At 45.3% G+C, this 26,174-nt stretch overlaps 1 protein-coding gene across 1 annotated transcript in view; it reads left to right on the forward strand.

The window, feature by feature from the left end:
- Positions 1–274: 274 nt before the first annotated feature.
- Positions 275–26,174, forward strand: part of LOC309566630 (proton channel OTOP2-like) — a 110,699-nt gene continuing 84,799 nt past the window's right edge. Inside the window, exon 1 of the mRNA XM_082271856.1 lies at positions 275–797. Coding sequence (XP_082127982.1) covers positions 470–797 — 328 coding nt within the window. The 5' untranslated portion in view covers positions 275–469. The remainder of the gene's footprint in view (positions 798–26,174) is intronic.

Consider the following 26,174-nt stretch of genomic DNA (forward strand, 5'->3'; position numbering starts at 1 on the left):
TTTTATAAAACGAATATACGTCAGGTGGATTTTGTAACATAATTGCACCACACCTTTGCCTCCAGCACAGTTACCTGGCAGAACATTTTAAAAAGATCATCAGAAGCTTTGAATATTTATATTTCAACTCCTCCTTTCTCTCTCTGGATTGTCATCACGCCGCCTTGTGTCATCGAAAATGTTTGGCTATGTCTTAGCTGCTCAAATGTACCAATGTTCTGGTATTGAAATCTACATAATACGATGATTAAACATTAAAAAAAAACAAAAAAAAACAAAGAGCAAGCTAGGACAGAAGAAGAGAGCTTTATCCACCAACCGAGGAGCAACCCAAGGAAAGGACTTGGCATTTACATAAGAACTGAATGTGTTCTGTCTATACCTTGATCGTTGTAGAAGATGCACAGTGGGCATTTGTGTTGAAGCAGATTGCACTCACACGTGAAGACTGACTCCTTTTGAACCTGCAATGGAGGATAATCCAGATTTGAACACAACTGGTAAACTACCAGAAGACGAGTTAACTGTTAAAGTGGAGAAAGTGCAAAATGACTGGAAAAAAGGAAGCCGTCTACTCTCTGGATTGGTGGGCTCCAATGTCTTTCTCTTCAGCTGTGCTTTGCTAACTTGTGTGTTCACTGAGGACATTGACATTTTTGAGAAAGACTTTCACATATTTCTAACTATCATAATGGCCACCTGTATTTCATGGATGGTTTTCCAAATGTACTTCACCTGGAAGAACAAAGATGCAGTTTTGTATAAGGATTGCCAGGCAGGTCCAATATGGATGAGAGGTCAGTTTATTCTTCCTGCTAGTCAACATTTGCAATTGCTGTTATGTTGCTTTGGTTTCCTTTAATCATTTTCAAAGTTTCTAAAGTTTTCACTTCTGTGTTCGAATATTACATCTATAATTTGTAGCTTGGCTTATGTTTTAATATGTGTATTTCTTTTATCCTATGTACTAAGGCCAAGAAGTATCTTTTAGATGTAGCGGTGTAACACCTAGAATTATGGAAATTTGTAAACATTACTTTAACCATGTTCCTTACATTTATTAGCTTATTTTACATTATAATGTTTCTAAACTCAGCATTTTTTTTTCATTTTGGATAAAGTAGGGAAAAAGTTAGAACCCCTGACATGTCTTATTGCTGCAAGTGTCGCCACTGGGGTAATTCATCCTCTGTTTGTCTTGATGACTATCACTGTCTCCAGTGCTGAAAGTAACAGGAAATCCCAAATTTTTTGTACCGTATATACTCGAGTATAAGCCAACCCGAGTATAAGCCGAGGCCCCTACTTTTACCACAAAAAGATGGGAAAAATCATTGACTCGATTATAAGCCTAGGGTGAGAATGCAGGGTGGCGGGCATGGTACAGGAGAATGCAGGGTGACTGTCATGGTGCAGGAGAATGCAGGGTACTGGCATGGTGCAGGAGAATGCAGGGTACTGGCATGGTGCAGGAGAATGCAGGGTGACTGGCATGGTGCAGGAGAATGCAGGGTACTGGCATGGTGCAGGAGAATGCAGGGTGACTGGCATGGTACAGGAGAATGCAGGGTACTGGCATGGTACAAGAGGATCCGGGGTTGTGGGCATACTACAGGAGATGCAGTGCTGTGGGCATGGTACAGGTGGACCATGCCCGCAGCACTGCATCCTTTGTAGTGTGCCCGCAGCCCTGCAGTGCATAATGGCAGGTAGTGAAGCTGTTTCACTTACCTGTTCCAGAGGCACCTTCATTTTAAAAGTGGTGCCGCCCGGCGCCGGCACGTCATTGCGCACGCTCCGCCGCCGCTCGTTTAATTTCGGCTATTCCCGGCCTCTCCCGAGTGGCGGCGGCGTGTGCGCGGTCACATGTGTGCGACGGGCGGCGCCATTTTTAAAGCTTAAGCCCGTCGGAGCGGCCAGGGACTTTTTTTTTTTCCTTGACTCGAGTATAAGCCGAGGGGGACGTTTTCAGCACAAAAAATGTGCTGAAAAACTCGGCTTATACTCGAGTATATACGGTAATTAGAACAGGACCAAATACAGCGCTTGCTGTGATAATTGATAAATATAATAGTATCCAATCAACTGGGATTTAAAACAAATAGTATATATCCTATAAAACATCAACTTTCAGTGAATATAAAGTGCATCAGTGTTGGATTAAAATAAATATATAAATAAATCACAGACAGTAATAGGTTAAAAAATTCAGAATAAAACAGTGACTTTTGGTGCTCAGATATAAATACACAAATGTCCTTAGTGAAACTGATTTTTCAAAGTTCAAACAAAAGTGTTCGTGCTCAGGCTTGATTGATATAATCTCAGTTTTTTCTGATCCCAAGTGGGTAATAGGTTGGGTCACTTACCAGATGAAGTGGGTACTGAATGCCATACGGCACCAGGACCAAACGAGCTTTGTAAGCCCCCTGGGCTAGATGAATCCCCTCTGGACGTTATCCCGTGGGCTGGCAATGGCCCTCTAGGCTCCAATAGTATACGGTCAGTTCCAATGGGGAGGGAGAAAGAATGCTCCAAATAGTGTAGTATTTAAGTTTAAAGGCAGTTTATTTACCCAATATTTGGGTTAAAGCATTTAAAAGAATGTAGACAATAGCATTGGTGGTCAGCGGTGCGGGCTGCAGGTCCTCCTCGCGGAGCTAGCTTCCGGCTTGCGTTCCACCGACGTAGCGTAACAACGCTATGCGTTCCAAGCTGCCTTTTAAACTGCCTTTAAACTTAAATACTACACTATTTGGAGCATTCTTTCTCCCTCCCCATTGGAACTGACCGTATACTATTGGAGCCTAGAGGGCCGTTGCCAGCCCACGGGATAATGTCCAGAGGGGATTCATCTAGCCCAGGGGGCTTACAAAGCTCGTTTGGTCCTGGTGCCGTATGGCATGCAGGATCCACTTCATCTGGTAAGTGACCCAACCTATTACCCACTTGGGATCAGAAACAACTGAGATTATATCAATCAAGCCTGAGCACAAGCACTTTTGTTTGAACTTTGAAAAATCATCTTCACTAAGGACATTTGTGTATTTATATCTGAGCACCAAAAGTCACTGTTTTATTCTGAATTTTTTAACCTATTGCTGTCTGTGATTTATTTATATATTTATTTTAATCCAACACTGATGCACTTTATATTCACTGAAAGTTGATGTTTTATAGGATATATACTATTTGTTTTAAATCACAGTTGATTGGATACTATTATATTTATCAATTATCACAGCAAGCGCTGTATTTGGTCCTTTCAGACCGATCACTCACAACTACCTCATCTTTCCTTACAGCAGCTGCTACCTCACGTATTTATTTATTTATTTATTTAATTATAACCACTTAAATAGATTGCACATTATACTAAATTCACCCTTTCCCAGTGGCGCGTGGAAATATGCTAAGTATATTTTTCTACATCAATTAGAACAGGAGTAGCAAGAAACTTTTTTCCCAATGGGACAATTGTTCTAGTGACGACTGTCCATTATCTTCCTATGGAGAGATCTCTGCTTACTTGCTATTTTGTCTTGAGACAGAAAGAGAAGGTAATTCACCCCACAGAGACAATAACTGCAATACAAATATATATATTTCACCTCCGTTATTGTTGTCACCAACCAATAGTTGACACTGATTATATAAGGCTAGACTATGAGCGTAATTAGAGGCTAAGTTCACCTTTTAGGAAAAAAAATAATAAATGCACATATTTTCATTTAGTACTTTTTCCTACAGGTGCAATGTAGGCTTTTGCACACTCTTCCTCCAGCTTTCTTGCCCCTCCTCTGAATGGGCTTTCTGTTTAAAGGCTGGAGGAAGTGTCTGACAATGTACTATGAGGGTGCTCATCAGCTCCCTTGCAGTTATTGAGGACCACAATCCATCTGCCATAGTGTCAGTTGGAACTTGTAGTTTCTTCATTCACAGTCTGCTGTGATTGAATGACGTGGCTGTGCAGGTGGAGCCCCGCACAGCCACATCAATTTGAAAATATGACAGTGACTGCAAGGGAGAGGATCACTGCCCACTGTTACAGGGGAAGGGGTGAGGTGGGTGAGCGGAAAACAAGATGAAACATGTTACGTGTTACATCCTAAATATGGGTGTAACATGTTCCAAAGGTGAACTTAGCCTTTAAACCACAACATTTTTGCCCCATAGGATCATGTTCCACCCATTTTTACGGTGGAACATGTAGCACGTTTTCACTCCTACAGCCTCTCGCCGATCTCCCCCTAATTGTGACAGTGAGCCAGGGATCTTCTTCCCATGCCTATTGTCACAATGTGAAAAGAACACAGCTATGCAGAGTCATTCATTCACAGATTTCTGTGAATGAGTGAACTACCAAGGCGTTGGGGAGAGCTCTAGATTAGGGTGACCGGATGTCCCAGATTTCCAGGGACAGTCCCTGGACTGAAGACACCATCCCCGGACCAAGTCTGTCCCCGGTTTTGTCCCCGCCACTGATCTGTGCAGCGGTGGGGGGGAGTTACCAGCACAATCTCCCTGTGTGGCTTTCAATGAAGCAGCTGACAGCCGCTTCTCCTCCTCTCCCTCCCATGGCTGTCAGCTGCTTCATTGAAAGCCACACAGGGAGATCAGTGCTTGTAACTCCCCCCACCGCTGCACAGATCATCCCTGAATGCCCATCAAATGTCTGTAATCTCTGGGTCCTCCTCCGGCTTCCCCTCTATGCTCCTCCAGCTTCCCCTCTGTGCTCCTCCAGGTCCTTCTCTGTGCTCCTCCAGGTCCTTCTCTGTGCTCCTCCAGGTCCTTCTCTGTGCTCCTCCAGGTCCCCCTCTGTGCTCCTCCAGCTTCCCCTCTATGCTCCTCCAGCTTCCCCTCTGTGCTCCTCCAGGTCCTTCTCTGTGCTCCTCCAGGTCCTTCTCTGTGCTCCTCCAGGTCCCCCTCTGTGCTCCTCCAGCTTCCCCTCTATGCTCCTCCAGCTTCCCCTCTGTGCTCCTCCAGGTCCTTCTCTGTGCTCCTCCAGGTCCTTCTCTGTGCTCCTCCAGGTCCTTCTCTGTGCTCCTCCAGGTCCCCCTCTGTGCTCCTCCAGCTTCCCCTCTATGCTCCTCCAGCTTCCCCTCTGTGCTCCTCCAGGTCCTTCTCTGTGCTCCTCCAGGTCCTTCTCTGTGCTCCTCCAGGTCCCCCTCTGTGCTCCTCCAGCTTCCCCTCTATGCTCCTCCAGCTTCCCCTCTGTGCTCCTCCAGGTCCTTCTCTGTGCTCCTCCAGGTCCTTCTCTGTGCTCCTCCAGGTCCCCCTCTGTGCTCCACCAGGTCCCCTTCTGTGCTTCTCCGCCCCCCCCCCCCCCCCCGTCCTGGATCTGTCAGGATAGAGAGCGGAGGAAGGAGCCAGTAAATATGTCATTTACCGGCTCCTTCCTTTTCTGAATGAGCCAAGTCAGTGATCACTGACTGTTTTTTCATGACTGAGCATGGTAAACTGTGTTTACGATGCTCCAGTTTATAAATGAACAGAAGCCTATGTCTCCTGTCCATTCATCTTCATTGCAGCTGAGGCTGCAGAGAAAGGGACTGGTGGAATCTGTGTCCTCAGTCCCTTTCTTTGCCTCAGATAAAAAAAAAAAACTAATAAATAAATATTTAAAAATGACATTCCACTGCCCTACTGATACAATCCACTGCCCCCCCCCCCAAAAAAAAAAAAAAGAATTGTGAAAAAATGAAAATATAAAAAAAAAGAAATAAAATTGTAAACAATTAAATATATTTGTAAAAAAGTATAAATAAAAATAATAATAATAAAATAAACTACTGACACTGTCCACTGCTCTACTGACATCTTCCACCCATAATTGTCCACAACCCCCACCCCCAACTGAAGCACTTTGAACAAAAATATTTAAAAAAAATTAATTAAATTGTATGTAGCAGGTTTTCCAGGCATTGGGCCTGATGTGGGTCTGCCATTGTTACCGGTTACCTCTCCAGCCCATTTGAGCTGTGACCCTGGGTGTGAGAACTGACACATTGACAACTCTGGCATCTTGGTTTGGTTGTTTAATTGTATTTTTAGGGGATGGGAGAAGGGAATGAGTGGGATACTCCTTTGGCTCAACCAGGGCCGGTACAAGGGGTGGGCGGAGGGGCAGGTGTCCTGGGCAGAACAGTTTATTGTAGGAAGTGGGGCGCAGGGTAAGTACTGGCAGTGTTTTCTGGGCAAAAGTTTGTGACTTCTGCCAACCACGCTACAATGCTGCAGAGCTGTAAGGATGTGCCGAGTGCGCTCCTGCACCTGGCACAAGCCTAGGACCCGGCCTCCACTTCCCTGTCAGGCAGAGCCGCGGAGTAATCGCCGCCTGACAGGTGCTTCTGAGTCCCGGCACTGCATGACATCACCAAGAGGCTGGCCGAGAGGTGGGCTGGGAGAGGATCATAGAGAGCAGCCAGTCAGCGAGTGAAGTGTGACTGAAGAGGAGGAAACAACCAGGCAGCGAATCTCAAAAGTAAGCAGAGAGGCATCCACTGATTAATCAGCTAACTCGGGGGAAGGGGTTGGAGGGGAGAGGAGAGGTGAGGTTAAATAATTACCAATATTATTGAAAATACAGGCATACTCCATTTTACATGCACTCACGAGTACGGACACAGCTTGGTCAGCTTGGCATGGCACTACTCCCAGTTTTTAACATTGGCGTCTATAGGAAATCTTGGTCAACTTGACATAGCACTGCTGCTGGTTTTTAACTTTGGCGTCTATGGGAAATCTCCGTCAGCTTGACATGGCACTGCTCCCTGTCTAACATTGGCGTCTATGGGAAATCTTGGTCAGCTTGACGTGGCACTGCTCCTTATTTTTAACATTGGCATCTATGGGTAATATTGGTTTTGAAATGACACTGACTTTTTCTTTATACCCGAGGGCGGGGGGGGGGGGGGGAGGGGCACAGTTTGCCATCTTCGCCCTGGGCACCAGATGACCATGTCCCGGCACAGGGCTCAACCATGTACAACTCCGGGACTTTTATAGCAAAAATGCCCGTTAGCGCTGTCTTGACGCCAGCCGACGCTAAACAATGCTTACTGGCGCTTTGAACACATTGTATCTCTTAAAACTGTGCTGGAACTCTGACTTAAGTCCAGAAGATCCAGGACTGTAGAATATTGAACTTCTGACACTGCTGGCACTCACAAGTCACTGACTACTCCCTCTGTAACATTAAATGTGCCCATCAGTGTTCCCCTTATTTTATGTTAAGGGTCACGCCGATGGGCAAATTTTATGCTAGGGGGCACTCTAATGGGCACATTTTACACATTTTATGTTAGGGGTCACTCTGATGGGCAAATTTTATGCTAGGGGGCACTCTAATGGGCACATTTTACACATTTTATGTTAGGGGTCACTCTGATGGGCATATTTTATGTTAGGGGGCACTCTAATGGGCATATTTTATGTTAAGTATGTTGCAACGCTGATGGACAGGTTTTGTTTTGCCCATCTGTCTGAGTCATAGCACAGACTTCAGATTCGGACCTCGGCCAAAAGAAAATTTTAGCGAATGAACCTCCTTGAATTTTAATTCATTACCCCTGCTCTAGATAGTTCACTGATTCTTCCAGTCATTCAATACCTGCCTGTCTGTACAAGGTATGAGCAGACAGATACACTGAGATTGCAACTCTGATCTGCTGATTACAAATTAAACGGATGAACTTTACAGGCTGCGAAAAACAAATAAATAAACACATAAATGCACTTTTTTTTACCTGCAAAAAATGTGCATTTATTTTAAGCAAAGTGAACCTATTCTTTAAGTTTAGTTTGTTAGGAAATTGCCCTTTACATTAGTAGTGGTCAGTGGGAAGAATTTTTGCAGTGGTGGTCATAACCAGGGCCGCTGATAGGGGGGACCACTGGTCCTCTTGTAGGGGGCCAGAGCACACAGTGGGGCCCACACAGGGAGGGGGATTCATGATGAATGACATTTACAGAAATCTTCCTCCAGCAGCTGAAAGCTAATCTCTCCCCATCTCCCTGCTGGAAGCTTTTATCTGCTGAGAAAGAGACAGTTGTCCATCGCTAATCCCCCTCCCTGTGTGGGCCCCCCTCCCAGCCTTGGCCCTAATGTTATCTCTGCTCAGGAGTTTGTTATCTCTGTAACTTTGTTTTGTTCCCTGCAATTCCTCCTATACCAGTGGCGGCTGGTGCTCAAAATTTTTGGGGGGGGGCGCAAAAAGAAAAATGTAATAGGTATTGCTTCGCGCCAAAAAACGCAGTAAAAAAATTGCGTGACTTTGAAGCTGTGCCCCCTTCAATGCAATGAACACTGTGCTGTGCCCCCTTCAATGCAATGAACACTGTGCTGTGCCCCCTTCAATGCAATGAACACTGTGCTGTGCCCCCACAATGCAGTGTTCAGCGTGCATGCCCCTTTCAATTCAGAGCGCCACAGCATTGTCCCCAATCACTGCAGAGCGCCACAGCATTGTCCCCAATGATTGCAGAGTGCCCACAGCATTGTACCCCAATAAATGCAGAGTGCCCACAGCATTGTACCCCAATGATTGCAGAGTGCCCACAGCATTGTACCCCAATGATTGCAGAGTGCCACAGAATTGTACCCCAATGATTACAGAGTGCCACAGAATTGTACCCCAATGATTGCAGAGTGCCACAGCATTGTACCCCAATGATTGCAGAGTGCCCACAGCATTGTACCCCAATGATTGCAGAGTGCCCACAGCATTGTACCCCAATAAATGCTGAGTGCCCACAGCATTGTACCCCAATAAATTCAGAGCACCACAGCATTGTACCCCAATAAATACAGAGCGCCACAGAATTGTACCCCAATGATTGCAGAGTGCCACAGAATTGTACCCCAATGATTGCAGAGTGCCACAGCATTGTACCCCAATGATTGCAGATTGCCACAGCATTGTACCCCAATGATTGCAGAGCACCTCAGCATTGTACCCCAATAAATGCAGAGCGCCACAGAATTGTACCCCAATGATTGCAGAGTGCCACAGAATTGTACCCCAATGATTGCAGAGTGCCACAGCATTATACCCCAATGATTGCAGATTGCCACAGCATTGTACCCCAATGATTGCAGAGCGCCACAGCATTGTACCCCAATAAATGCAGAGTGCCCACAGCATTGTCCCCAATGATTGCAGAGTGCCCACAGCATTGTCCCCCAATGATTGCAGAGTGCCACAGCATTGTACCCCAATGATTGCAGAGTGCTACAGAATTGTACCCCAATGATTGCAGAGTGCCCACAGCATTGTACCCCAATAAATGCAGAGTGCCCACAGCATTGTACCCCAATGATTGCAGAGTGCCCACAGCATTATACCCCAATGATTGCAGAGTGCCACAGAACTGTACCCCAATGATTACAGAGTGCCACAGCATTGTACCCCAATGATTGCAGAGTGCCACAGCATTGTACCCCAATGATTGCAGAGTGCCACAGAATTGTACCCCAATGATTGCAGAGTGCCACAGCATTGTACCCCAATGATTGCAGAGTGCCCACAGCATTGTACCCCAATAAATGCAGAGTGCCCACAGCATTGTACCCCAATGATTGCAGAGTGCCCACAGCATTGTACCCCAATAAATGCAGAGTGCCCACAGCATTGTACCCCAATAAATGCAGAGCGCCACAGCATTGTACCCCAATAAATACAGAGCGCCTCAGCATTGTACCCCAATAAATGCAGAGTGCCACAGAATTGTACCCCAATGATTGCAGAGTGCCACAGAATTGTACCCCAATGATTGCAGAGCGCCACAGCATTGTACCCCAATAAATGCAGAGTGCCCACAGCATTGTACCCCAATAAATGCAGAGTGCCCACAGCATTGTCCCCCAATAAATGCAGAGTGCCCACAGCATTGTACCCCAATAAATGCAGAGTGCCCACAGCATTGTCCCCCAATCAATGCAGAGTGCCCACAGCATTGTCCCCCAATCAATGCAGAGTGCCCACAGCATTGTACCCCAATAAATGCAGAGTGCCCACAGCATTGTCCCCCAATAAATGCAGAGTGCCCACAGCATTGTACCCCAATAAATGCAGAGTGCCACAGCAATGTACCCCAATAAATGCAGAGTGCCCACAGCATTGTCCCCCAATCAATGCAGAGTGCAGCGTGCGTGCTCCCTTCAATTTAATGCACTTACCTGGCGGCGGCGGGTTCTTCCCTCCTCGATCCAGTCCGTCCTCTCTGCGGCGGCGGCGGGAAGGAGAGCGGCTTCTCCCTCGTCCTCTGAGCGGCGGTGACGGTGAGTGACTGACTCACGCACCGGCACCGCCCCCATTGTGACGTCAGGGATCGGATGTCCTGGATGATGATTGGTCCAGGCTGGAGACTGGACCAATCACAGCCAGGATATCCGAAAGTGGGGGTGTCCAATCGCAAGGACTTGCGATCGGGTTACGCCCCCAGAAGGCTGCCGATCGGCGCCTCTTCTGGGACGTAACCCCACCCCCCCCCCTAGCCACCACTTCCATTACAAAGGCCGGCGAACCCAATTTTTTTTTTTGTAAAACGTTGTCATTTTTTTTTCTTTTTTTCAGGGGTAGGGGGGCGGCGCCCTGGCGCCCGCTATGCACGGGCCGCCACTGTCCTATACTCATTGTCCCAGGCTGTATATTTTTTTCATCTCTCTCCCCCATTGCTCTGTCTTCCTGACCCAATCACAGCTGATCGGAGCATTCTCACGGGGTGAAGAATTTATTGATACAATGTTCCATAGTTGCCTGTTATCTGATCCCAGTGCAGTTTAGTGTGCTTTATGTAGCTTGGCTTCCCACTCCTCTCCCCCAGACTGCTTCCTGATCTATGCAACTTCGCTTATTCTCCCCTCCACTCTCATTTCCCTCTGCATCCATGTATCAACTCCCTCTATTTAACCATTTACTAACTGATCTGGCAGTAGTAAATTCCATTTTCTATCTTGTATCTACAGGTTAGCCTATAATAGGACTTACCTGTAGGTTCAGTGAATATCTTATAAAGGTAGCAGCCGGTGATAGCACCAGCGCATGTGCACTGCGCTCTCAATGGATGACAAACCATTGAGAGAGCTGCGCTGTGATCATAATTACCACATGAATGCATGTGAGTTACATCATCGCAGTTTAGCCAAATAACTGGAACCCAAGAAACAAGGGAGAAGACCAGACGAAGATGGAATCCCTCTTGTAGTGACAGCACACCACTGGAGATATCTATTTTTTTAGGTTAGAAAGATATAATTAGGGGCTCATTGGCTGTGTGAAGGAAGGGTTTGGGCTGGAGCCACCTGTCATTCTATGGGGATGCAGTGCCTGTATGAACACAGCCGCAGGCCCTAATTGGACAGGTGTGCAGGTGAGCCGTCCCCAAATGCACACTCACTGTGTTCGGGCCGTATACCTGCATCCCCACGCCTGTCAAATTAGGAGCTGCAGCTGTGTTTGTACAGACCCAGGTGGCTCAAGTCACATAAATGAACCACTTATTCACACTGTACAGACCACAGCACCCATGTGCACAAGCCCCAGGACCTCCCCCACATACAGATATATGTATCAGCTCAGTTTAATTTTAGATTTAGCAGGTATTCTGTGAGTTTATGTTGTATTTGTATCTGCTAATAATGATTTTATTGTATTTTTATCGAAATATAGCTTTAATATTTTCTTGGGGCTGCCCTGTCGGGTAGTCTGTACGGAGCCCCGAGATTTCTATCAGCAGCCCTGGTCATAACACCACTCCTACAGACATGCCATTACCTCTGGCAAGTGGTGTTGGACCTGGAAATATGCAGCATGGCCGTAGTTGTCATCATTGCTGTCCATGATGAAATAACAAACGTGATAATGCAGGTGGTCAGAATAGCACCTGTCACATAGTGCCCAATGTGCATAGGATGATGTCTTTTGGCACACTGACTTATGAAGGTCGGTGTTCACCTGTGCGTGCAAACTTGTGTTGCCATCTGTTGGCATGTTGCATAACTAAATAGAACAAGAAATATTGGTGCTCAGAAAAATATTATAAATAGCAGCCACGTGGAAAAACTGTGATACCAGTCAAACAATTTTAAATAACATAAAAAGCAGCGCTAATGTGTACTAAAATGTACTGAATTAACTGCAACATAAAAAACATAAATCATACTCAAATCAGTGCAAACACAAATTAAAAAATATAAAAGATTTTAAAAAATTTATATATGAGAAAATATATATATGAAAAAGTGTAACAAAAGTCCAATAAAGTGAAGAAATCTTTAATAAAGTGCAAACGAAAATCTGAATAGGGAACACCGCCACCGGCAACCTTCAGCACACGCCTCTTACCAGATCAACATGACCACAAATTATAATGGTCAGATAGGCTCAGGCAGGCAGATGGATGTGGATGATCATCAAAGCCTGCTACCAACCTCTTCATCTTTGATGATCATCCACATCCATCTGCCTGCCTGAGCCTATCTGACCATAATAATTTGTGGTCATGTTAATCTGGTAAGAGGCGTGTGTTGAAGGGTGCTGGCGGCGGTGTTCCATATTCAGATTTTCGTTTGCACTTTATTGAAGATTTCGTCCCTTTATTGGACCTTTGTTACACTTTTTCACATAAATATTTTCTCATATTTACAGTATCTCACAAAAGTGAGTACACCCCTCACATTTTTGTAATTATTTTATTATATCTTTTCATGTGACAACACTGAAGAAATGACACTTTGCTACAATGTAAAGTAGTGAGTGTACAGCTTGTATAACAGTGTAAATTTACTGTCCCCTCAAAATAAATCAACACACAGCCATTAATGTCTAAACTGCTGGCAACAAAAGTGAGTACACCCCTAAGTGGAAATGTCCTAATTAGGCCCAAAGTGTCAATATTTTGTGTGGCCACCATTATTTTCCAGCACTGCCTTAACCCTCTTTGGCATGGAGTTCACCAGAGCTTCACAGGTTGCCACTGGAGTCCTCTTCCTCTCCTCCATGACGACATCACGGAGCTGGTGGATGTTGGAGACCTTGTGCTCCTCCACCTTCCATTTGAGGATGCCCCACAGATGCTCAATAGGGTTTAGGTCTGGAGACATGCTTGACCAATTCATCACCTTTACCCTCAGCTTCTTTAGCAAGGCAGTGGTCATCTTGGAGGTGTGTTTGGGGTTGTTATCATGTTGGAATACTGCCCTGCGGCCCAGTCTCCGTAGGGAGGGGTTCATTCTCTGCTTCAGTATGTCACAGTACATGTTGGCATTCATGGTTCCCTCAATGAACTGTAGCTCGCCAGTACCGGCAGAACTCATGCAGCCCCAGACCATGACACTCCAACCACCGTGCTTGACTGTAGGCAAGAAACACTTGTCTTTGTACTCCTCACCGGGTTGCCGCCACACACGCCTGACACCATCTGAACCAAATAGGTTCCAGTAATCCATGTCCTTAGTCTGCTTGTCTTCAGCAAATTGTTTGTTGGCTTTCTTTTGCATCATCTTTAGAAGAGGCTTCCTTCTGGGATGACAGCCATGCAGACCAATTTGATGCAGTGTGCGGCGTATGGTCTAAGCACTGACAGGCTGACCCCCCACCCCTTTAACCTCTGCAGCAATGCAGGCAGCACTCATACATCTATTTCCCAAAGACAACCTCTGGATGTGATGCTGAGCACATGCACTCAACCTCCTTGGTCGACCATGGTGAGATCTGAGGTTCTGAGTGGAACCTGTCCTGTTAAACTGCTGTATGGTCTTGGCCACTGTGCTGCAGCTCAGTTTCAGGGTCTTGGCAATCTTCTTATAGCCTAGGCCATCTTTATGTAAAGCAACAATTCTTTTTTTCAGATCCTCAGAGAGTTCTTTGCCATGAGGTGCCATGTTGAACTTCCAGTGACCAGTATGAGAGAGTGAGAGCGATAACACCAAACTTAAAGCGGAGTTCCGGGCACAAAATTCAATTTCTAATAATTACTGCATTGTATTCCTTACCCTCCGCTGAGTCAGAATTGGATATTCCCATAGTTTTTTTTTTTCACTTACCTGTTTACAGAGGTTTGTATACTCACCTTTCAAAGGACTTCCTCCCTCTTGCGCCTCGGCTCTCCTCGTCACTTCCGTGCCGCAATGCGTCCTGGGAGCTCTTCCTCTGCGCTCCCATGATGCACTTTGCAGTCACATGGGCGGCCGACCACTGTTCTCATTTCTTGACTCACAGGCCTACGCCCACTGGAATCAGGAAGAAGGGAAGACATTTCCCCACAACGGACTCGGCAATCCACAACAAAGATGGCGCCGCACATCAGAAATTATATAAAGTAAGATTTTATTCTTGCAAACTCATTATTTCACCATTCTAACCAGGATTAGCGGATGTATCGATGTGTAAGGGTGATTGTTAGGGGGAGATTGAAAAAAAAAAAACGATTCTGTGCCCGGAACTCCGCTTTAACACACCTGCTCCCCATTCACACCTGAGACCTTGTAACACTAACGAATCACATGACACCGGGGAGGAAAAATGGCTAATTGGGCCCAATTTGTACATTTTAATGTAGGGGTGTACTTACATTTGTTGCCAGCAGTTTAGACATTAATGGCTGTGTGTTGAGTTATTTTGAGGGGACGGTAAATTTACACTTATATACAAGCTGTACACTCACTACTTTACATTGTAGCAAAGTGTCATTTCTTCAGTGTTGTCACATGAAAAGATAGAATAAAATATTTACAAAAATGTGAGGGTGTACTCACTTTTTTGAGATACTGTGTGTATATATATATATATATATATATATATATATATATATATATATATATAAATATATATGCATTTTTTCATTTGTGTTTGCACTGATTTAAGTATTATTTATGTTTTTTATGTTGCTGTTTATTCAGTACATTTTAGTACACTTCAGCGCTGCTTTTTGTGTTGCATAACTAGTTTGCTTTTTTTTTTTAAGCAGATTTAGGCAGTGGCGGCCGGTGCATAGGGGGCGCCAGGGCGCCGCCCCCCCTGAAAAAAGGAAGAAAAAAAAAAAAGATAAAAAAAAAAAAAAAAGATTGCAAAACGAGCAATAAAGTTTGAAAAAAAAAAAAAATTGCGTTCGCCGCCGCCAGCCGATGTGGAGGGGGTGGGGGGGTGGGGTTACCACCCAGAAGAGGCGCCGATTGGCTGCCTTCTGGGGGGCGTGGGGGGCGTAACCTGGGCGCAAGGCAGATTCCTTGGAAACCCCCACTTCGTGGATTCCTGGCTGTGATTGGTCCAGCCTCCAGCCTGGACCAATCACAGCATCCAGGACATCCAACGCTGACCCCGCTGACGTCACTCACAGCAGTGGACCGGACCGCGGGCGATGGAGTCGGGTGGACACCGGACGGGAGTGACGGCGGCACCGGAGAGGAGACCAGACCACCGGAGGTCATCTGCTGGAAGAAGACATCACCACCGGTGAGTCCTCGTGGTCCTCCTGTCCTGTCAGTCCTCCATGACCATCCATCCAGCTTTTCCACCGCCATCCCCCTATGCTCTGCCTCATCCCATGAGTCATGGGATGAGGCAGAGCAGAGGGGGATGGCGGTGGAAAGGCTGGATGGATGGTCATCATGGGCCATGACCATCCATCCATCCATCCATCCAGCCTTTCCACCGCCATCCCCCTCTGCTCTGCCTCATCCCATGACCATCCCTCCCACCGCCATCCCTTTGCCTGATCCCATCTCTCCCACTGCCATACCTCTGCAGGGGGCATGTACACTGGTCACTACATTGAATGGGGGCCTGTACGCTGGTCACTACATTGAAAGGGGGCATGTACGCTGGTCACTACATTGAAAGGGGGCATGTACGCTGGTCACTACATTGAAAGGGGGCATGTACGCTGGTCACTACATTGAAAGGGGGCATGTACGCTGGTCACTACATTGAAAGGGGGCATGTACGCTGGTCACTGTATTGAAAGGGGGCATGTACGCTGGTCACTGCATTGAAAGGGGGCATGTACGCTGGTCACTACATTGAAAGGGGGCATGTACGCTGGTCACTACATTGAAAGGGGGCATGTACGCTGGTCACTACATTGAAAGGGGGCATGTACGCTGGTCACTGTATTGAAAGGGGGCATGTACGCTGGTCACTGCATTGAAAGGGGGCATGTACGCTGGTCACTACATTGAAAGGGGGCATGTACGCTGGTCACTACATTGAAAGGGGGCATGTACGCTGGTCACTACATTGAAAGGGGGCATGTACGCTGGTCACTGTATTGAAAGGGGGCATGTACGCTGGTCACTACATTGAAAGGGGGCATGTACGCTGGTCACTGTATTGAAAGGGGGCATGTACGCTGGTCACTACATTGAATGGGGGCATGTACGCTGGTCACTACATTGAAAGGGGGCATGTACGCTGGTCACTACATTGAAAGGGGGCATGTACGCTGGTCACTGTATTGAAAGGGGGCATGTACGCTGGTCACTACATTGAAAGGGGGCATGTACGCTGGTCACTGTATTGAAAGGGGGCATGTACGCTGGTCACTACATTGAATGGGGGCATGTACGCTGGTCACTACATTGAAAGGGGGCATGTACGCTGGTCACTACATTGAATGGGGGCATGTACGCTGGTCACTACATTGAAAGGGGGCATGTACGCTGGTCACTACATTGAATGGGGGCATGTACGCTGGTCACTACATTGAAAGGGGGCATGTACGCTGGTCACTGTATTGAAAGGGGGCATGTACGCTGGTCACTACATTGAATGGGGGCATGTACGCTGGTCACTACATTGAAAGGGGGCATGTACGCTGGTCACTACATTGAATGGGGGCATGTACGCTGGTCACTACATTGAAAGGGGGCATGTATGCTGGTCACTACATTGAAAGGGGGCATGTACGCTGGTCACTACATTGAATGGGGGCATGTACGCTGGTCACTACATTGAAAGGGGGCATGTACGCTGGTCACTACATTGAAAGGGGGCATGTACGCTGGTCACTACATTGAAAGGGGGCATGTACGCTGGTCACTGCATTGAAAGGGGGCATGTACGCTGGTCACTGTATTGAAAGGGGGCATGTACGCTGGTCACTGCATTGAAAGGGGGCATGTACGCTGGTCACTGCATTGAAAGGGGGCATGTACGCTGGTCACTGTATTGAAAGGGGGCATGTACGCTGGTCACTACATTGAAAGGGGGCATGTACGCTGGTCACTGCATTGAAAGGGGGCATGTACGCTGGTCACTGCATTGAAAGGGGGCATGTATACTGGTCACTACATTGAAAGGGGGCATGTACGCTGGTCACTGCATTGAAAGGGGGCATGTACGCTGGTCACTACATTGAAAGGGGGCATGTACGCTGGTCACTGCATTGAAAGGGGGCATGTACGCTGGTCACTGCATTGAAAGGGGGCATGTACGCTGGTCACTACATTGAAAGGGGGCATGTACGCTGGTCACTGCATTGAAAGGGGGCATGTACTGTGTGGTCTGTGCTAGGGGGTCTGTACTGTGGGGTTTGTACAAGGGGCCTGTACTGTGGGGTTTGTGCCACTCTGTCAGTGTATCCCATAATAGGGCCCCTGCTCCCTATTATGGGATATACTAGTACTGATGGAGCCCTTAATATGTGATATATTGGGAGAATTGGTTCACGCAAGCAAAATACAGGGGACAAAATGGGTGGGGTCTATAAGGGGTGTGGCTTCTGAGAAACGGGAGGGGCCAAAATAGAAGGGCGGGGTCTTGCGCCCCCCCATCTTAAAACTTCACCAGCCGCCACTGGATTTAGGTTTACATTAGGAAAAACAAGCAACTGGGATTGAAACTCAGTTGATCATAAGATAGTTAAAGCTCCTGAAGAAGCGACTAAAGTCACAAAACCTGTTGAGAGGAACCCACCAGGACAAGTGATATTCCAATGTCTTAAGGACATGTAATGCTTATGTAGCGGTTGTCACATTTAATCCATTATACTATAACTTACCTCCTTGGGGATCTTTACTTAGTCCAGAGTTTTGTTTTAACTTTGTCTATATATTTTTTCTATTGTATTACTGTGTGAGAAAAATATTATACTGTAGAATAAAAAACTTTATTCATTTTAGTTATGTACCTATAAAGTCAATTTCTTCTGCCCAAGTTTCCAATTCAGTTCATTATTATTCCAATCCAGAAACTGAAACCTCCCTAAGAAGAGCAGAATTATGAGTAAATTCCTATTAAGATGCATCTGTGGAATTTTTTGGAGTCAGAAGTTAAATTGATATTGAAGGTTCGGGATTTCTTTTTTTTTTTAAACAAACATGTTATACTTACCTGCTCTTTGCAATAGTTTGCAAGCAGCCTTTTCTTCTTGGGTCCCCCTGCAGTGCTCCTAGCTCCTCCTTCTTTACCAGTGTCCCAATAGCAAGGCGCTTGCTATGGGGCCACTAGTGCATGCTCTCTCCCAGGCCCCACTCTATGCTTCCATAAAACACATAGAGCTGCGGGTCGACAACGCCCCCGCCCTCTCCTCATTGGCTTTCTGGCTGTGATTGACCGCAGTGGGAGCCATTGGCTGTGGGGGGAGTGTACATGGATGTCCTCATGCATAGAATGCATGAAGATAAAATACCTTCAGCCTTTACAACCACTTTAAGGTGGTAGACAATTAGAATCTAACTGGAACAAGTTCTTCCCCCATGTAGAGAAAATAGAAGATTAAGATTTGTAAGATCACAATTAGCACTGATCTGAGAACATTATATTTGAAAATATGAACAAGCCATACATTTATATTGAAAGATTTATTACATTATTTAATAAGGGAGATTTTAGACGTTTGAAAGGTGGTTTGCTATATCCTGATTTACCACTTGCCGACCGCCCGCCGCAGTTAAACGGCAGCAGGTCAGCAGGTTCCCGAGAATCGCCGTACCTGTATGGCGGTGCGCAGGAGCGATACTGTAGGCTGGCGCGTGCCCATGCCCACTTGGCAGCGATTTCCGCCGGGCCCCCACGATCGCTCCCCCTGAAGGGAGAACGGTGACCTGCTGTTGCAAACACAGCAGACCATTGTTCTCTCAGCTATCAACACAGAGCCCCTGTGTTCCTGCTATTTAGGAACACAGGTCTCTGTGTTGATATTACAAGCCCACCCCCCCACAGTTAGAAAACACCCCCCTAGGCTCTCACTTACCCCTTTGATCGCCCCTGGGTTAACCCCTTCCCTGCCAGTGTCATTATTACAGTAACAGTGCATATTGTTAGCACTGATTACTGTAGCAATGTCACTGGTCCCCCCAAAAGTGTCAAAAATGTCAGTTAGGGGTCCGATCTGTCCGCTGCAGTGTCGCAGTCCTGCTAAAAAATTGCTGATCGCTGCCATTACTAGTAAAAAAAATAAAAAATAAATTAAAATGACATAAATTTTCCCCTAGTTTGTAGACGCGATAACTTTTGCGCAAACCAATCAAAAAAATGTTTTTACCAAAAATATGTAGCAGAATACAAATTGGCCTAAAATGATGAAAAAAAAAATAGATTTTTAATTTTAATTTTTTTTTTATTGGGAATGTTATATAGCAGAAAGTAAAAAATATTGTTTTTTTTTCCAAAACTGACGCCCTTTTTTGTCTATAACACAAAAAATAAAAATCGCACAGGTGATGAAATACCACCAAAAGAAAGCTCTGTTTGTGGGTAAAAAAAAAAAAAAAAAAAAGAAATCAATTTTATTTGGGTACAGCTTTGCACGACCGCGCAACTGTCCGTTCAAATAACAGTGCTGAATCACAAAAAATGGCCTGGTCATTAAGGAGGCAAATCTCCCCGGGCTGAAGCGGGGTAAATAATATCCTACAGTCATGGCCTAAAATATTGGCACCCCTGCATTTGTCAGATAATGCAACACTTCGCCCAGACAATTGTTGCAAATTACAAATGTTTAGGCATTCTCATGTTTATTTCTTTTGTTTGTATTGGTGTGACACAAAAAGGTGGAGAAACAACAAGACAAATCTGACACATTCCACGCAATACTCCAAAAATGGAAAGGACAAAATTATTTGCACCTTCTCAAAATTGTAAGAAAAAAAGTGCATTGCAAATTTGTGATGCTCCTGTAATTTGTAATTAAACTCACCTGTATCAATTAACAGGTGATGACATTATAGAAATTACACTGACAACCAGTTAAAATGGTGAAAAACTGACTCAACCTTTCTGTTGTGTGTCTCTGTGTGCCACATGGAGCATGGAGAAGAGAAAGAGCAGCAAAGAATCGTCTAGGGTTTGAGAACAAAAATTGTGGAAAAGCATGGACAATCTCAAGGTTACAAGTCAACCTCCACAGATTTTAAAGTGATTGTAAAGTCTCATGGTTTTTTCTTTTAAATATTAAACCTATTCTATTTACTGTACCTCCTCTGTGCAGTGGTTTTGCAAAGGGCTGCCTGGATCCTCCTTTTCTCTGGGTCTATCTTCGCTGCTTCTGGCCCCTCCCTCCTGTTGAGTGCCCCCATAGCACTATGCTGTGGGGGCTCCTGAGCCAAGCTACAGCTTTGTGTATCCATTCAGACATGGAGCTGCAGTTCAGCCCGCCCCCTCTCTCTGCAGATTGGCTGACTTTGATTGACAGCAGCGGGAGCCAATGGGGCCACTGCTGTGCCTCAGCCAATTAGGAAGGAGAGTTCCGGACGTCTGAGGGACTTGTGGACATCGCTGGACATCGCTGGATAGAGATCGGGCTCAGGTAAGTATTAGGGGGTGCTGGGGCGGCTGCTACACACAGAAGGCTTTTTATCCTAATGCATAGAATGCATTAAGATAAAAAAACATCTGCCTTTACATCTCCTTTAATGTTCCTGTGTCCGCTGTGTGCAACATTGTCAAGAAGTTTACAGCTCATGGTACTGAAGCTAATCTCTCTAGACTGTGATGAAAGAGAAAAATTGATCAAAGGGTTTTCCAAAACTTTCCAGAGGAAGCCAAAATCATTTTGGAAGAATGTGCTGTGTACAGGCGAAACAAAATTTCAGCTTTTTGGTAAAGCACATCATTCCATGTTTTCAGAAAAATAAATGATTCCTTTAACCACTTGACGACTGCCCACCGCAGATTTACTGCGGCAGGCAGCCGCTCCTGGGCAAACCAACGTAATACTATGTCGCTTGCTCAGGAGACTCTAAAATGTGAAAAATATTGTTTTTTTTTCAAAATTGATGCATTTTTTTGTTTATAGCGCAAAAAATAAAAATCGCACAGGTGATCAAATACCACAAAAGAAAGCTCTGTTTGTGGGAAAAAAAGGACATTAATTTAATTTGGGTACAGCGTTCCACAACTGCGCAATTGTCCATTAAAATAATGCAGTGCCGAATCGCAAAATATGGCCTGGTCATTAAGCAGCAAAATCCTCCCAGGCTAAAGTGGTTAAGGAAAATAATACAGTCCCTACAGTAAAACATAGTGGAGGTTCACTGAGATGTTAGGGTTGATTTTCTGCTTCAGGCACTGTTTTGACTGTGTGCATGGCATTATGAAATCTGAAGACTACCAAAGAATTCTGGGGTGCAATGTAGGACCCAGTGTCAGAAAGCTGGGTCTCTCTCTGAGGTCATTGGTTTGACAGCAGAAAAAAAGCACCCAAAAATAGTTTTAAACAAAGCACTGGAGAGTGCTGTACTAACCAGCATTAAATCCAGAGCTAAATCTCATTGACCTGTGGGGGGAGATCTCAAACCAGCAGTTGGGAAAAGGAACCCATACAATCGGAAAGACCAGAAGCAGTTGGTGAAAGAGGAGTGGTCAAAAATGCCAGTAGAGATTTGTAAGAAACTCATTGATGGTTACAGGGAGCGATTGATTTCCGTTATTTTTTTCCAAGTGGTGTGCTATCAAATATTAAATTAAGGGTGCCAATAATTTTCTCCAGTCCATTTTTGGAGTTCTGCGTGGAATGTGTCAGATTTGGCTTTTTGTTTCTCCACTTTTTGTGCCATACCCATACAAACAAAAAAAATAAACATGAGAATGCCTAAACATTTGTAATTGCAACCATTTTCTGGGCAAAGTGGTGCATTATCTGACAGAAATGCAGGGGTGCCAATATTTTAGGAAATTACTGTAGGATATTATTTAAATCCGTATATACCAAGCCACATTTCAAACGTCTAAAATCTCCCTTATTAAACATTGTAGTGGTGCATTATCTGATGGAAATGCAGGGGTGCCAATATTTTTGGTCATGGAAGATAACAAGGTGCGCCAAACTAAGTGTAGCAGATAAAATCAAGAAGGACATTTATTAAAAGTTGTAAGCCAAATGGCTACTCACATGATGTAAGAATAAACAAGGCATACGTTAGAAAGGGAGTCCGGAGTCATTAGGAGGGGGGATCTCGGGATCTATAGCAGCTTCACAGGTGGTGTACAAGCAGGGCAGATGGACAATCTGGCCGGGGGGGGACCCTGCTGTGCAGTGTGAGAACCAGCGTGGAATGCACTCGGAGCCGTACCGGAAGTGACGTCGGGACGCATCAGATGACGTGTTTCAAAGCTTCCACTTTTTCTTCAGATCTGGATGGCTATGGGAGCTGTTAGTCTTAAATAGGCTCAACAGAGACAGAGCCAGAAGGACAATAAAAGAGGTGTGGATTTCTGGAGTCGAATCCGAGCAGGCCATCAAATGTATATAATATGGCACCATACAAGATGCAGGTGGTGAACTCACAGAAGGTAGAACAAAAGTCCAAATACTGTAATTTTCCTTTCCTGGTGCCAATCCATGCCAGCATACATGCTGCCAGGGAAGTTTACTTCAGGATAATTCACAGAAACAGAAGTAGGCTAGAAATAATTGAAATACAATGTGGAAAATAAATGAATATATGGTTTTACATTTTGACCATGGCTACACTTCGATTACTTTCACAGGTGTTTTCTATAAATGTGATTCTGGGGTGAGAAGTCGCTTTTTTCTATTCCAGTAGTAGACCTGATTCTAGAAGCAAAAGGTGCTTTAACCATTGAAGAAGAAAAAACTTCCTCTCAAAGCAATGGCTTTCCACCTCACGGGAAGGATCAATGCTGCACTATGCTAGCAACCAGTTCAAGAGCCTATTTAAGACTGACAGCTCCCATAGCCATCCAGATCTGAAGAAAAGTGGAAGCATTGAAACGCGTCATCTTACACGTTCCGACGTCACTTCTGACGCGGCTTCAAGTCTGTTCTACGCTGGTTCTCACAGTGCACAGCAGGGTCCTCGGATAGTTCATCCATCTGCCCTGCTTGTACACAGCTTGTGATGTTGCTATAGACGCCGGGACCCCCCCCCCCCTCCCCCTCTCCCCCCCAGTGACTAAGGACTAACTTATGCCTTGTTTATTCTTACATCATGTGAATAGCCAATCGGCTGACAAATTTTAATAAATTACCTTCTTGACAATCGGCTACACTTAGTTTGGCGCACCTTGTTATCTTCCATTTGCCTTCTAGAGAATTGCTTCACTCTCAAGGGAGCTGCCACTTGTGTGTGACATTACACCTCATGGACTATATGAACTTTTGCCATTTTTATGTGATTTTACTAATCCAGGACTTATGCTTATTTCCTTGTCATCATTTTCACTGATTACTGTGAGTCCCTAAACCCACTGTTTGTGCCATATTTTGTTGTGTTTAATATTTTGGGTCATGACTGCATATGAATGCTATAGGATTAGGTCATTTAGGAATAAATTAGTTGAATGGCTCAGGAAATTAACTAAATGTGTACTCCACTTTAAAAAAAAATAGTTTTTTTAGACTTAGGAAATAAAAAAAAAGGGGATGTAACAACAAAATATTTTTTTCTGTTTGGCATCATGTCTCACTGTAAAAAGTTCTCCTAAAACTGATCAACAAACTTTAAACACTAAAATACTTGAGTTCTACTTAGCAATCAACATAAATAGTACAGCTGGTAAAATAATGCATTATAGTTCCCCCTTTATTGCTGGTCAGTGGAAGGGTAAAATGCCCTAGTATTGGTGATCAGCGGGAGAGAAAAGGTGCCTAAAGTCAGTGGTCGTCAGTACAAGCAAAATTAAATTCCCCACTGTTGGTAGTCAGTGATAGAAAAATGCCCAGTGTCACTGGTCAGTATAAGAATATTTCCTGACATTAGTTGAAGGGAAAATAAGAACCCCCCCCCCCTTAACATTCAGACCCAAATTCAGCTCTCCTTAGCATTTAGACCCCATATCATTCTCCCTTCCAATTCAGACCTCAGTTCCTTAAACTATCCTTTAGACCTCAGACTTGCCCCTTTAACACCCCTTCAGACCTCATCTCAGGCCCATTGCTCAGGCCCATTAAACCCCCTTTCAGAACCTACTTAAAACTCCCATGAATAGTCCCTCTTCAGACCTCAGATCAGCCCCCCACCCCTCCACAACCCCTTCAGACCTCAGATCAGCCCCCCACCCCTCCACAACCCCATTCAGACCTCAAATCAGCCCCCCACCCCTCCACAACCCCTTCAGACCTCAGATCAGCCCCCCACCCCTCCACAACCCCTTCAGACCTCAGATCAGCCCCCCACCCCTCCACAACCCCTTCAGACCTCAGATCAGCCCCCCACCCCTCCACAACCCCTTCAGACCTCAGATCAGCCCCCCACCCCTCCACAACCCCTTCAGACCTCAAATCAGCCCCCCACCCCTCCACAACCCCTTCAGACCTCAGATCAGCCCCCCACCCCTCCACAACCCCTTCAGACCTCAGATCAGCCCCCCACCCCTCCACAACCCCTTCAGACCTCAGATCAGCCCCCCACCCCTCCACAACCCCTTCAGACCTCAGAACAGCACAACACCTCAAAGCACTCTGAGGACGTCTATCATAGATTTTTCTTGTGGCTCTGAGTTATGAGTTGTTTTCATCACATGTTATAGGTTTTTTCCCACTCATCTGTACAGAGGTAAGATACTGACATTGGTTGTTGAAAAACTCATTTACTCATTGACCCAGCTTTAAGTACATTTCTCCCATAAGAAACTAGAGGAGACTGATGTATGTAGGAACTACGTAGCTAAAAATCTTTCCACATTATGAGAGGGGACTGGTCAGTATGTACCTCTTAGGAGAGGAACTATGCAGCCCAGCAATTCCAACAGTACACATTTACTAGGTTCTTGCAGCAAAACAGTACTCAAGAGGTCAAGAGACCAGCCATGTCCATTCAGCTTTCTCCAGGTGCCTTCCACTGAAACTATACAGACTGGATCCTTAGGTGAAGTCTCAGGGTGTACAATACCCTCTCAGATGTAGGGCCCCCCGGCTCTGCCATAGCCGGACCTCCATGAACAGCAAATTTTAAACAGAATGAATGGAGATAAGGGATAGCCACACCCTACCTGAACCGGTGGAATCCCTTGTACAGGAAGACACTGCTGTTCTACAGCTCAGACAATTTATGTGTTCCTCAGCCATCTTCTGGGCACACCCCCTACCCCAGGGCTTGGCTGCAGTATCATAAATATTCATGCCTATTTGCCTTGCTCCACTCCTATGTTCCAGAACTTTCTGGAAGGCAGGGAAGAGCAATCAAACCTACAGCCTGTAAAACAAAGAACAGCTCAAAGAAATGCACCACTATTCCAATGACTACAGAGGAGCCAAAAAAGACTAAATGTACCCAACATCCTAGCAAACTATCTAGGAGGTTGCTACATATGCAAACATCAATATTGGCTAGAGCAAAGTTCTGAGAGCTAGACATATACACAGAGCCCAACATTTAAAAACTATCAGTGTACTATGTTCAGTGTAAACATTAGAGAATTAAAGTGCATCCTTAGCGAAAACTTTTTTGGGGAATAGTTTAAATACCTTTCATTTTTATTTTGTTTCCCCTTGAGGAGATTCCTTTTCATGTTGTGCCTTGGTGAGAACAATGCCATAACAGCAGGAAGTTAAGAGAAATCTCCAATGTGGACATGTACAGAGAAAAACAGCTAGAACAGGTTCTATATTCTCCTTTATACAAATGAATGATTTTTTTGCAATTGTGTCTATGTTAGAAAGGTTGCCCCTTATTTAAACTACAGGCCCTAATGTCACCAGGACAGGAAGTAAGAGAAAATCTCCCAAATAGGGCCACAGAAATAACAGGGGTTCGAACCAAACCTGATTCT

The sequence above is a fragment of the Pelophylax lessonae genome (assembly GCF_965119305.1).
Source record: "Pelophylax lessonae genome assembly, chromosome: 11".
NCBI lineage: Eukaryota > Metazoa > Chordata > Amphibia > Anura > Ranidae > Pelophylax > Pelophylax lessonae.